At 40.5% G+C, this 12,870-nt stretch overlaps 1 protein-coding gene across 1 annotated transcript in view; it reads left to right on the forward strand.

Annotated features, from left to right (window-relative positions):
• NTF3 (neurotrophin 3) overlaps positions 1-11,752 on the forward strand; it is a 56,656-nt gene extending 44,904 nt beyond the window's left edge. The window contains exon 2 of the mRNA XM_009938476.2: positions 10,096-11,752. Within this exon, the coding sequence (XP_009936778.2) occupies positions 10,096-10,890 (795 nt within the window). The 3' untranslated portion in view covers positions 10,891-11,752. The remainder of the gene's footprint in view (positions 1-10,095) is intronic.
• Positions 11,753-12,870: the final 1,118 nt, after the last annotated feature.

The raw sequence follows: 12,870 nt of genomic DNA on the forward strand, positions 1-12,870 counted from the left end.
ATTCCTTCCTAGCTCTGCAACGCTATTCCTTAGTATTTGCATTTATTAAATACTGTACCTCTCAAAAGTTTTAGATCATTTCTGGGTCTGATCAAGTATTGCTGCTTTCTAGATTTCTTTTCCCCTCTGCATATCATTGCTCAAAACCACTATTCCCCCCACACACTAGCTTGTAATTTCTGCTATGACTTTCATTTTGTCATTTTCTGCCAATATTTTATGTCTCCATCTCCCCAGTAGAGATTGTATTTCTCTTTACTCACTGCTGTTTGCACTCCCTCCAAATTCAGCTGCAAATTTAATTTGTTTGCTGCTTGTCCGTGCTGCTATTAACAAACAGTAATGAAAAGATTAACTAAAACACAATCAGTTTATCAGCTTAAATTACCCACTACTACAATTTAGTTTTGGTGCTTTCTATTCTTCTGTTTGCAAATGACTTCTCAAAAAAAAAAAAAAAAAAAAGGTCAAGTGCAAAGCTCTGGGCAAATCTTCTGTTTTTGTAAAATTAGCACAGGTCTAGTGAAGTCATCGGAATTCATTGATTTAGCTAAGGATATGACCTTTAGCTTTCTTGTTACTTTGGACAGTTTTCAGAGCCACACAGCGAATAATGTGTAGGAATACTTCAGCTTTTGCAGAAACTGTTTACCCAACTGTGGCTTTAATTCTTTGTTGTGATTAAGATGTGGCTGGCTGCTCATCTGAGGTGGCATTGTTTTTATTTCCTTACATTTCATGCTTGTCATTGATCATTCAAACTTCCATACAAAATTACAGATGGACTTCCCCGAGCCAGGCAGTGCAACATGAAAACCCAGGGGCTGTTGCCCAGCTTGCAGCATACCTGTATGACCTTGCAAACAACATCTGACACCCGTGTGTTCCAGTTTCTGCTCTTTAAAGTGGGAACAATGGCACTCTTCCTACTTTGTCGGTGTAAATCAAGATAAATACTTCTGGAGTGCTCAAATATCAGTGACGTGAGGATGGCAGAAGAAAACAGAGGATGACTTACACTAAGAGCCTTTATGGAAATGTATGTGTTAAGATGCCTCATTACTCTCAAAACAGACAGGCATCTCCCACGCAGCATGAGGGGCATCATACTGCAGTGCCTTTTGTGGAGAGAGGAAATCTTCACTTCTGCTTCTCTTAGTAGTGCAACAGCTGCCAGCTCTTTGAAAGAGAAGCCAAAGCATATCAGGGTATCTATATAGGGTAATAAAACCCCAAGATCATTCCACAGAGTCCCTTACTTTGCAGATGCAGAAAGTAATGAACAGAGATTTTGACTTGGCCAAACTCCTCCAACAAATTAGAGAAATCCAACTTCCCAAACCCTTGCCTTGACTTTCTCAATTAACAGATTCATTAGTCAACTGGTTAATGCAAAATTACACTATGGCAGTCTGGGCAGACAGACAGGTGTAAATATCATTTCACAAAAATATCAGTGAGAAAAGGCATTAAAATACAGGAAGACCTAGTTGTGACTGAGGAAAACCTGCCTACTTCTGTAGCTGATTATAAACCAGGGGATGTAGCTAGTGCAGTTGATATTGTACCGAACATTATTAATAGTCAAGGTCCTCAGTAGGATTGAAAGAGGATGCTGGGGAGTGTCAAATGCCTCCAGGGGCTTCCTGAGTGCCCTGAACTCCAGACGATGTCGGTGGCGAGGGAGGGAGGTGCAGGGCCAAAACCTAACAGAATTAACTTTGCACAAGGTGTGAGAATCGGCTGCTGTTCCAAGTAGTGAGGTAAGGACAGAGGAACTGCTCCTGACCTTTCTCTTGGAATCTGGCAGGTATGTGTAAGGAAATAACATTTTGATCTCCAAGAAGATATATTTTTTGAAAGATCAAATGTAGACACACATACCGTCGCAATCGGCAGTGTCTGAAATGAACCGATATTGCCACAGTTCTACACAGACCATTTAACTGTTCAGAAAACAGATTTCTCCTTGCAGCAGATGTATTACCACAAAACTGTCCCTCAGGAAGATGTCACCAGTCAGGAAAGCTTTTTTCAATGACTAGTAGAGTCATGGTCACAATAGTAATCATAAACAGTATTGTAGGTTGGTTCAAAGTGCATGTGAGTTTTCCATACTTGAGTGTACAGCTGTTTTGCTGTGCTTTGCTCAGCCAGTCATTTAAAGGGGAAGAGGAAATGTCGGTGAATCCATAGGCTGAACTCCATTTCCATAAGAGATTAAGTATACACTGTCCACTGGAGGCAACTGGGGCTCAACACTCTGATGTGTCTTCCCTTTTGAAAATGGCCATGAGTAATGCATGATTAAAAGCAACTGACCTGCTGCAGAGACTTAAGAAACTTTGGGGGCTCACCCTCGGATACGGTGTGTAGCCTCAATCCCCAGCCCATCTGCAAGTGGAATGCATTTGTTTCAAATTCCTTCACTCCAACTTATGGTTTGGTTGTCCTCAAGGATGGGAGGGTTAACGCCTAGACCTGCCGTAACTCTGTCCCGCTTGATTTTGTCTCTGAATTCTTAGGCTTTTTAGCGGGTCTAGCTCTTGTGAAAGCTTTAGCTTCAGTCCGTATGTGTTGAAATTTCCATATCTTGAGAAGTGGAAATGTTCAAGAGGGTCATAGTGTGTCTAGGAGCATTCAGTTCTCCACAGCAATCTACCTTAATAAATGCTGCTCCAGGCTTGTGTTGTACAAATAGATGATTACTCTTTTGAAATACAGTGCAAATTTTTATGTGCAATTATTTCATACTCCCATCTTTTTGAATATTCAGAATGCAGTGATATTTTTCTTGTTCTGCATCTTTTCAATGTCCCCTTTAGCACAGAGGAGAAGGGCTGCATTTCTTCTCAACATAGTTATTCAGACGAGGGAATCAACAGGGCACTGTGCTACTTGTTGCTTTCTGTAAATTTGTGAAAACAGTGCCTAGCAAGCCACAAGAATAATTACACTGTCATCTTTGGCAAAAGCCTGACAGCTACCACAAATGATCATTAGTTGCTCCGTCTGAAGAAAAAAAGCTGCTCTTAAATTTTTCAGAAAGTGCCAAATAATTCAAGCTGACTTACATAAATCACGTCGGGTATTACAATGCTGAATGTAAAATTCAGCAGTCACTTTTCCTTCTATTCCAGTTCCTCTTTGCAATGACTTCAAAGCAAATACTTAGGCAGCATCTCACAGTACTAGGATTTCATTATTTTCTCAGAACATATTAAATGACACTTCACTTTTCAGCAGAGACTGAGGACTGTTCAGAGACTGATCAAAACAAAGCAATACAGATTTTTTTTTACATAACCACAAGCAAAAAACCCCAAAGTTTTCCAACACTATGTAACCTGTAGTATCTGAAAACAGCAGAAAGTTGTTTGCCAGAGTCTTTTGGGGATTTAATTTATTGATGGAAGCAACAGGTAAGCTTATTTACTTCTCCTAATTTCAGGCCTTCCCTGAGACACCTAGATTAGACAGCGTTAATACTCTGCTTACATCGCAATGACAGGCAAGAATACAAACCATTAAAAATTAAAAATTAGTAAAAATTAATTATTAAATTAATTAAAAATTAGTAAAACTAAGCTACAGTTGAAAGATCAAAAAACTTTGCAGTGCATAAGCTTTTCTTTCCTATGGTGTTTGGTTTTATCTGCTGTGCCACAAATGTCAGCAATCTCTAAGTAATATTTGTTTAGTGCAAATTAACAGCTGGCTCTGCATTACCAGGATATGCTGGTTTTCCTGCCTTGCTGTGATGTGTGCTGCCACAAACCCTTTGGACCATTCATAATGCCTAATTGTCACTTAGTTCTACTCCTTGTCCTCTTAAAGACCTTTGCTTCTGTTGCCATGTTTGCAATCACTTCTGAAAGCCAGAGTGTTATCTCTGAATAAGGGCGCACTACCACTATGTAAAGGGACCGACTTGAAGAGTCTAATATGTCTTCCAACCTCGAAGTCCAGTGCTTTTCCAAATTGCACATATAAGAGTGTTTTCTGAGTACATTTAAAGGCTGATTTGAGAGCCGTGCCTTCCACCTCCTTTTAATTACTTCTAATAGGAGCTCAAAGCATCAAAGGTGCCTCCCAACATCTAGAATGGCACACAGGATGGCAAAGCACAAAAGCAGAGATTGTTCAAAGCTTCTCAGTGGCTCAGGAAAAAACAGCTTTTTTTTTCAGCAGCTCTTGCTGAACTCCCAATGTACGGAATAGAAAAGGAATTGGGTGATACAGGAGGAGAGAGACAGAACACAGGGTGTGTATCTCGGCAGCAAGAGAGTGTTAGGCTTCTAATGCCCACCCTAGGTAGCTGCCTACTGTCTTTGTGGTACAGGCACAAACTGAGATGAGATATCTACCTTTACATCCAGTCACTGAGTCCCCAGTCAAAAGAAGAGTTCACCATAAACAGCTAGGTCAACAAGGGATAACTTTTGATGTGAATACAGAGAAAGTGCTGGATCAATTCTTCTGGGTTCACACTGTCTAAACTGTTCTAGAACTTCATGGCTTCTAGGACAGGTATGTAGTAGGTACTGAACAGTAAGGTGATTATACTGGTTCAAATGTATGTGTTATTTTCTCCAATAGATACTGAAGACCTGTTTAAGTCATATGCCCTCATACACCTTAATGTTGACTAGGTTGTGTGTCACAGCTGACCTGACAGCCCTTGGAAACAGAAACTGAGCTCAGGTACCAGCGTTAACGCTCTAGCACAATCAGGTATGAGGCAGAAATGAAGTGGAAACCATCACCGTTTATGGTCTTCTCTGTTTCTGTCTAAGAACATTACTTCAGCTGATACTGGACTAGGAAGCGTGCTGCTGGGCTGTGCTCTTCTTTTGAGGTCACCGTGAAAATGCTGCCCTATGCCTATTTAGGACCCAGGCCCAGGCCCTAAATATTGTAAACTAGTCTATACTTCTGTAGGAGTGTAAACAGTATTGTGTCCACTTCCAAGACCATTCATCACACTTACTTGACTGCAAACAGTTCAAAAAGACAGCTAAAATGAACATTTAGGGATTTACAAACGAAAAATTTCAAGAACCTTGAAGCAAAAATATCTCACAATCATCAGCTAGATAGAAAAAGTTTGGCTTGAACAAAATCTGCCTTTCTACCTGAAATTAATCATTTTAATTTTAAGAATTTTTAATAAAACAACAGAAAAATTCATGTGAACAGCTAAATTCTTGGGGGATTTTTATACCATTCTCCAAAAGGCTGAAGGAGGAGATTATTGCTACTTGTGCTGGAGTAGCTTCTGCTAAAGTCCATACAAGCCTGTGCCCCAGGACCCTGGAACTTAGGTCAGCCTTTGCTCAGACAGGATACCTCTGTTGAAATCTTGCCTCTGAATGCAAGTGTCCTCTGTAGATAACTTACTCACTATATACTCATTCACTATACTGAGTAAGCATTTTCTTGTGAGCTACATGTTGCGCAACTTTTGAAACCTGTCCAGAAACTTCAGAATTATTTGCTTTGAAAACATGAAAACATACACTTTTTGATGTTTTACATTTTTCTTTCCTTTGTATTGGCTTAACAAAAAAAAAAAAAAAGAAAGAAAAAAGAAAAACAAAAGTAAAAAGTACAAAATGCAAATTCTCCTCAATTTAGACAGGCACAAAGTTCGGTTTTGGGCAAAGAGCCATTTATGAAAAGCCGTATTGCCCAGCCCTGCAAACCAACACACTTTTAAGGTGTCTTCTACTCAAAACAGAGCCAAGGCCTTTAACCAGTTGCAGTTTCCCAGCAATGTCCATTTCTCCTAGCTAGGATAGTTCCTTAGGCAGATTCTCATGTGCTGGACTTCACAGGCAGCCTGACAATTTCAAGTCATGACCAGAATTTTTGAATACACCAGTTATGAAATTCCTAGATGAACAATCTTGGAAGAACTCCCTGAAAACTGTAATCTCATCAAGAGTTTTCATTCTATTTCCAAATTTTGTACCCTAAAACATTCCCCAAAAATATAAAGATTGGTTCTAAAACATTTTGGCTTGTGCAGCATATAATTTTCCAAGTACAAATCGAACTACAAGTCAAATTTCAGAGTACTTTAATATCATTCACACCAAATCCACAAGAAATTTTGTACTAGGTTCAGAAAAATACTTTTAAACACTTTTTTCTATTAACAGTGTTCCTCCATGGACAAGTAAATTAGTTTATTTGAACTGCTCTAATTTGGAGGTCCCTAGCCCTTCCTTTTTGTGTGCAACATGACGGTAGAGAGAGTCTGTAGGAACTCCAGTCTTACTTTTCCCACCTCGTCGCCTGCTTCAACTTGTGTATTTTGCTAGTGCCACTCAGTTTTGAAACTAAGCAGACCAGTGATTACATGCAGCTGCATGTTAGCATGAATAATGCTTGCAGCTTTTGAGCTGAGCGTTGTCAGGGCTTTGCTCACCGTCATATGGACTTGTGTGTCATACTGTGTGTGGGTTAGCCCTTCTGAGTGCTGTAAGAAATCTGCTGAATGACATGTGTTTTAGAATATTTTTACTGTTTTTAAAAGCACATAATTTACTGAGGGAAGACCTAATTACACAGGGCTTTTTATACAGCAAGGTCTGGGCTCTGAGATCCATCTACATTAAGTTAGTATTTGTTTAGGTATGACAGTAATTGTATGGTAACTGAAAATCTCAGATTTTTTTTTTCCAAAGCATAACTTTGCTGCAAGTAACAGTCTAGATTTAGGTGAACTCATACTGTGACAAACTGAGAACGGAGAAAACACATTTCTTGTCCATAAAAGGACAGATCACACATCCACAGAGGGTAGCTCTGATTTTGCTGCAGTTCCAAACTATGAAGTGGGGACCCTGTTGCTAAAAGGAGTTTTGCTTAGAGAGGACAGAAGATTCTCCAGTAAAACTCTTTTATTTTTTTTATTTGCCTACTTAAATAGAAAATGGTTTGTTTGAATGGCTTTCGACACAGTCTCCCATGATATCCTCCTGGGGAAGCTGAGGAAGTGTGGGCTGGATGAGTGGTCGGTGAAGTGGATAGAGAACTGGCTGAATGGCAGAACTCAGAGGGTTGTCATCAGCGGCGCTGAGTCTAGTTGGAGGCTGGTGACAAGTGGTGTCCCTCAGGGGTCAGTACTGGGCCCAGTCTTGTTTAACTTCTTCATCAAAGACCTGGATGAAGAGTTAGAATGTACCCTCAGCAAGTTTGCTGATGACACCAAACTGGGAGGTGTGGTAGATACACCAGAAGGCTGTGCTGCCATTCAGCGTGACCTGGATAGGCTGGAAAGCTGGGCAGAGAGGAACCTGATGAGGTTCAACAAGGGCAAGTGCAGGGTCCTGCACCTGGGGAGGAACAACCTCATGCACCAGTACAGGCTTGGGGTGGACCTGCTGGAGAGCAGCTCTGCGGAGAGGGACCTGGGTGTCCTGGTGGACGACAGGTTGACCATGAGCCAGCAGTGTGCCCTGGCTGCCAAGAAAGCCAATGGGATCCTGGGGTGCATCAAGAAGAGTGTGGCCAGCAGGACAAGGGAGGTTCTCCTTCCCCTCTACACTGCCCTGGTGAGGCCTCATCTAGAGTACTGTGTCCAGTTCTGGGCTCCCCAGTTCAAGAAGGATGAAGAGCTACTGGAGAGAGTCCAGCGGAGGGCTACAAGGATGGTGAGGGGACTGGAGCATCTTCACTACGAGGAGAGGTTGAGGGAACTGGGCTTGTTCAGCCTGAAGAAGAGAAGGCTGCGAGGGGACCTTATAAATGCCTACAAATATCTGCAGGGTGGGTGTCAGGAGGATGGGGCCAAGCTCTTTTCAGTGGTGCCCAGTGACAGGCTGCCCAGGGAGGTTGTGGAGTCTCCTTCTCTGGAGATATTCAAGACCTGCCTGGACAAGATCTTGTGCAGCCTACTGTAGGTGACCCTGCTTCGGCAGGGGGGTTGGACTAGATGACCCACAGAGGTCCCTTTCAACCCCTACTATTCTGTGATTCTGTGATTCTGTGATTCTGTGATTCTGTCTTCTTAAACAGAAAATAGTGATTTGAAGAAGTGGATAATTTGCTGTTTAAGAGGTCTGATTTCTCCTCAAATTCTTCTGGAAAAAACACAGAGTACCCAGAGCATCACCAGGAGGTTGAGGGAAGGGATCATTCCCCTCAACTCAGTACTGGTGAGGCCACATCTGGTGTGCTGTGTCCAATTCTGTGTTCCCCAATACAGGAGAGACACGGACATACAAGAACAAGTCCATGAAGATGATTAAGGGACTGGGGAATCTCTCATATGAGGAGAGGCTGAGAGAGCTGGGGCTGTTCAGTCTGGAGAGAAGAAGGGTCAGGGGGATCTTATCAAAATGTAGAAATACCTGATGGGAGGGAGCAAAAAAGATGGAGCATGTCTCAAGAAAGGAGAAGAGGTAATGGGCACAAATCAAGATATAGGAAATAATGCTGAAACATGAGTTGTTTTGTTTTTTGTACTGTGAGGGTGGTCAAACACTGGAACAGGTTGCATAGAGAGGTTGTGGATTGTCTGTCCATAGAGATATTGAAAACCTGACTGGGCACAGCCCTGTGCAAGCTCGCTTCTTTGAGCAGTGGGACTGGACAAGACAACCTCCTCAGGATCCTTCCAACCCATCTGTTCTGTTTTCTGTGACTCTGTGTCTTCACCCCAGAGTGCTAGTGGTCTGACATGTAGTGGACATGCTTGCAGTGCAGAAGAATCTATTTCAAGACTATTTTGAGTCACTTGAAGCAGTACTATAGTCAGGGCTTCCCACAGGGGAAGAGTGTGCTCTAACATGAGTTTGATATTTTCTCCTTCAATCCACTACTTGTGCAATAATTTCATTAAAATATGTGTGCTTTGAAGTGATGGTTTCCTTCCATGATGTAGTATTTTACATTGAACATTAATTTCATTTGAATAGAAGTGCAAATACAAAATATACAGGTATCCACAAAGAAAAGAACCCACTTCCTTAGATGAATGCTAACAGTTCTCAACTACACAAAAAGGATGACAGAAAAATTTAACCAGAAATGACAAATAAGCTTCTAGAAGATGCTCAGAAGCTAGAATCACAAGGACAGGAGAAGAATCCGTATAGAACAATTCATGGAAAAGTATAGTAGAGAGAAGGAGCACATTTTTAGGTCCAGTTTTCAAAATCTTGACCTTGAGTTGATTTTGATCTTTTTGAACAAGATTCTTCAGTTTCGGGGGTCATCCATCTGTCCTGGAATATTTTTGACTACAAACTGTTTTGTTTCACTTTGTAATAGAATGTATTGAAGGAACCTCATTCAAAACTATAAAAAAAACAGGCCTCAACCCTGCAAACAACCCGAAAATGGTCTGTGGATCCATCTGAACTCCTCACTTGTGTTACAGAAGTCTATATTACTGCTTTCTGAAGTTCCAAATATAAGAAATCCCACTTTGCTGCTTGACTGCATCCTTTTCTTTCACTTATAGCACCAGAGAGAGAAAGAGAGAGAAAGACCTATTGAAACACAATATTTATTTCCCAGTATATTATGATGCTCTTGGGTTAAAGTTAAACACAAGCCTTTTGATGAACAGGAATTTGAGGGATCCGTGAGATGTCAACACACAAAAAATGACACCACTTAGCAAAGTCAGAATTTCTTAAATTTACACCATTAGATAACCTTCCATTCTGATAATCTTGCAATTTTGAAACTAAACTACTCTGTAGAATAGACTCTGTGAAAATAACTTGGCGTCTCTCTGCTGCCAAGACCTGGACATATTATCCTAAGAGTAGTGACCTACCTCTGTAGAGAAAGGACCTAATTGACATATCTACCACTATATGTGCAAAGAGGAAAAGTGAGGTCATCCTGAAAAGTGCATGAAATATAGATGAAACACTGAAAAAAACAGTCAGAAAACAGTTTCATTCATTATAAAATATTATGAAAAATAATCTTAAAAGAAACATACGCCCCATCTCTATCCATAATGTGTGGACGATGTAAGATGTCAAAAACAAATCCAAATTTTCATGTCTACAGCATCTAGTAAACTTTCCTGTTTAATTGTTTTTATGTTGACTTTCTGTTTCTTTGCAGATCTTACAGGTGAACAAGGTGATGTCCATCTTGTTTTATGTGATATTTCTCACTTATCTTCGTGGCATCCAGTCTACCAACATGGATCAAAGGAGTTTGCCAGAAGATTCAATAAATTCGCTTATTATTAAACTCATTCAGGCAGACATTTTGAAAAACAAGTTTTCTAAGCAGATGGTAGATATTAAAGAAAACTATCAAAACACATTGCAGAAAGCAGACACTCAGCAAGACATGGATGGAGCTGAAAATGTGAAATCAGACTTCCAGCCAGTTATCTCAGTGGATACAGACCTCTTAAGGCAGCAGAGACGCTACAACTCTCCCCGAGTCCTCTTGAGTGACAACACACCGCTGGAACCGCCGCCGCTGTACCTCATGGAGGATTATATTGGAAATTCGGTGGTGGTGAACAGAACCTCCCGGCGGAAAAGGTACGCGGAGCATAAGAGCCACAGAGGGGAATATTCCGTTTGTGACAGTGAAAGTTTATGGGTCACGGACAAATCTTCTGCGATCGACATTAGAGGACACCAGGTAACTGTGCTGGGAGAAATTAAAACAGGCAACTCTCCAGTTAAGCAGTATTTCTATGAAACAAGATGTAAAGAATCTAAGCCTGTAAAAAATGGCTGCCGCGGCATTGATGACAAGCACTGGAACTCCCAATGCAAGACATCCCAAACTTACGTTAGAGCACTGACTTCAGAAAACAATAAACTGATAGGCTGGAGATGGATAAGAATAGACACCTCCTGTGTGTGCGCGTTGTCAAGGAAAATAGGAAGAACATAAATCTGCATCTCTTTGCTATATAAATTATTACTTTAAATTATATGATATGCATGTAGCATATAAATGTTTATATTGTTTTATATATTATAAGTTGACCTTATTTATTAAACTTCAGCAAATCTACAGTATATAAGCTTTCTCTGTCAATAAACAAGAGCAAAGGGTGTGTGCCTCTGCTGTGGGCAGCTCCGGGTTATTTTAGACTATGTTTGTGACACTGCTTGTTGGCAGCATACCGTAACCTTACTGTAAAATCTGTGTAAAATCAGTATTTTTCATTCAGTATTGTCAAGCCAGTGACTGTCATTTAGTAAACTTGTTAAAAATCAGATCAATGTCAAGAGTTGTGTACATATTTATATTCCCCACTTTATACAATCACATTTAATTGAATGCAGTGTTGATTCCTCATTGCCAAAACAAAAATGGACCAAAATACTTGTTGTAGCCTGCAGATCATCTCAACGTTACCGGCACCGAGTAACCATAAAACACAATTTTGTGTATTATGCCAGTTTTGCCAGTGAAGTGACCATTTTCCCTCTGTTAGCATTTCAGAATGACTGCTAATAATCCAGCAACATTCTTTTATGTTTTTGAAGCACATTTATTTTGCAACTGTTTCTAATGCTGTCAGTTCATTGTAGAAAAAATATGAAAAAATCTAAAATATATGTAGCAGAAACTTACTGAAACCAGGAACAAATCTAAATTGATCATTAATATAGTACATAGAAGATGATTTCCTCAGAATTTACTATTTATTGTTATCAACTTCTTCCTCCTCACATGAATCAATTATCTGCTGTTTGTGTTGTTGCATCATTCCTCTCTGTCTTTAGTTTTAAAAGTAGAAACAAAGCTGGTGGTATCTTAACATTAAAAGAGCCCTTGGCTTGCAAGTTGTAGTAAAGAAAGATATGATATCCTGACGTGGATATCAAAGCCACACACCCACACGAAGATGTTCTTCTTAGCAATCCATTGTACATTTTTCACAGAGGGAAAAATGTGTAGAACTGCTCAACAAAGATGGTGGCTTTCATAGGGACATGAAATGATACATCTTTTTGGGCAGTATGGTGACTAAAATCCAGGTAGTCCATAGTTCTAATGAGGTTTTTCAGTTATACAGGTGAATTGTTACTTAGGACAGGCAAATGTACTAGCATATATATACCTCAAACTTCTTTGTATTGTCAGGTAGCTCCACTGGGGACAGTAATAATTACGCTACTTGAAGAGACAGTTGATTGTACGTTAGCTGTATAATGCCCTGGATAGGATCGCACTCCCATAAAAGTAAATGAGAATCTTGTAATGGATATCAACAGAATTAAGACTGGACTGCATATGTTATCTGTGTCTAGATAAACCTTAACACACAGTCAGGGCTGAAAAACGCCAGCCATTCAAAAAGCATCACAGCTGTAGTGGTCTTAGGTTTTTATAGTACAGCTTTCACTGTTGTAATGTGCTCAGCATCACAGATGAGAATGAGAACAGAGCACTCAAAACCAAGGCTGCAGGATGCCTTTGTTCTTCCAGTTTTCACTCCTGGAGATCCACCTTCAAATCTGCAACAGGTCATCAAAGACAGCAAATTGTGTGGTGTCCCCTAATACCGTACAGAGAGCATTGCACATCTTAAAGCCGCCCAAGAACTGGACAGGTTGCTCATGAGGGCACGCACTGGAATGGCAGTGACTCTGAAAGACAGGTTGGAGAGTGCAGGTTCTGCACAGGAGGCCATAAATGAAGGTTTTGAGAACCATCTCAATTTTCAACACAAGACCAGGGTATTTACCTCACAGGAAAGGTATTTACCTCACAGGAAATATCATCACCTCAGAGTCCTGTCCCACTGAAAATTTTCGCAAGTCAAAAACCTAATTTTACACCTTGAATTCCTAAATACAGACCATTTGCAGATGCTGCCAGTAATTGAGAGCAGACATTGTCATGGATCATTAACTTTCA

This window comes from Opisthocomus hoazin, chromosome 1 (genome assembly GCF_030867145.1).
Source record: "Opisthocomus hoazin isolate bOpiHoa1 chromosome 1, bOpiHoa1.hap1, whole genome shotgun sequence".
NCBI classification, from domain to species: domain Eukaryota; kingdom Metazoa; phylum Chordata; class Aves; order Opisthocomiformes; family Opisthocomidae; genus Opisthocomus; species Opisthocomus hoazin.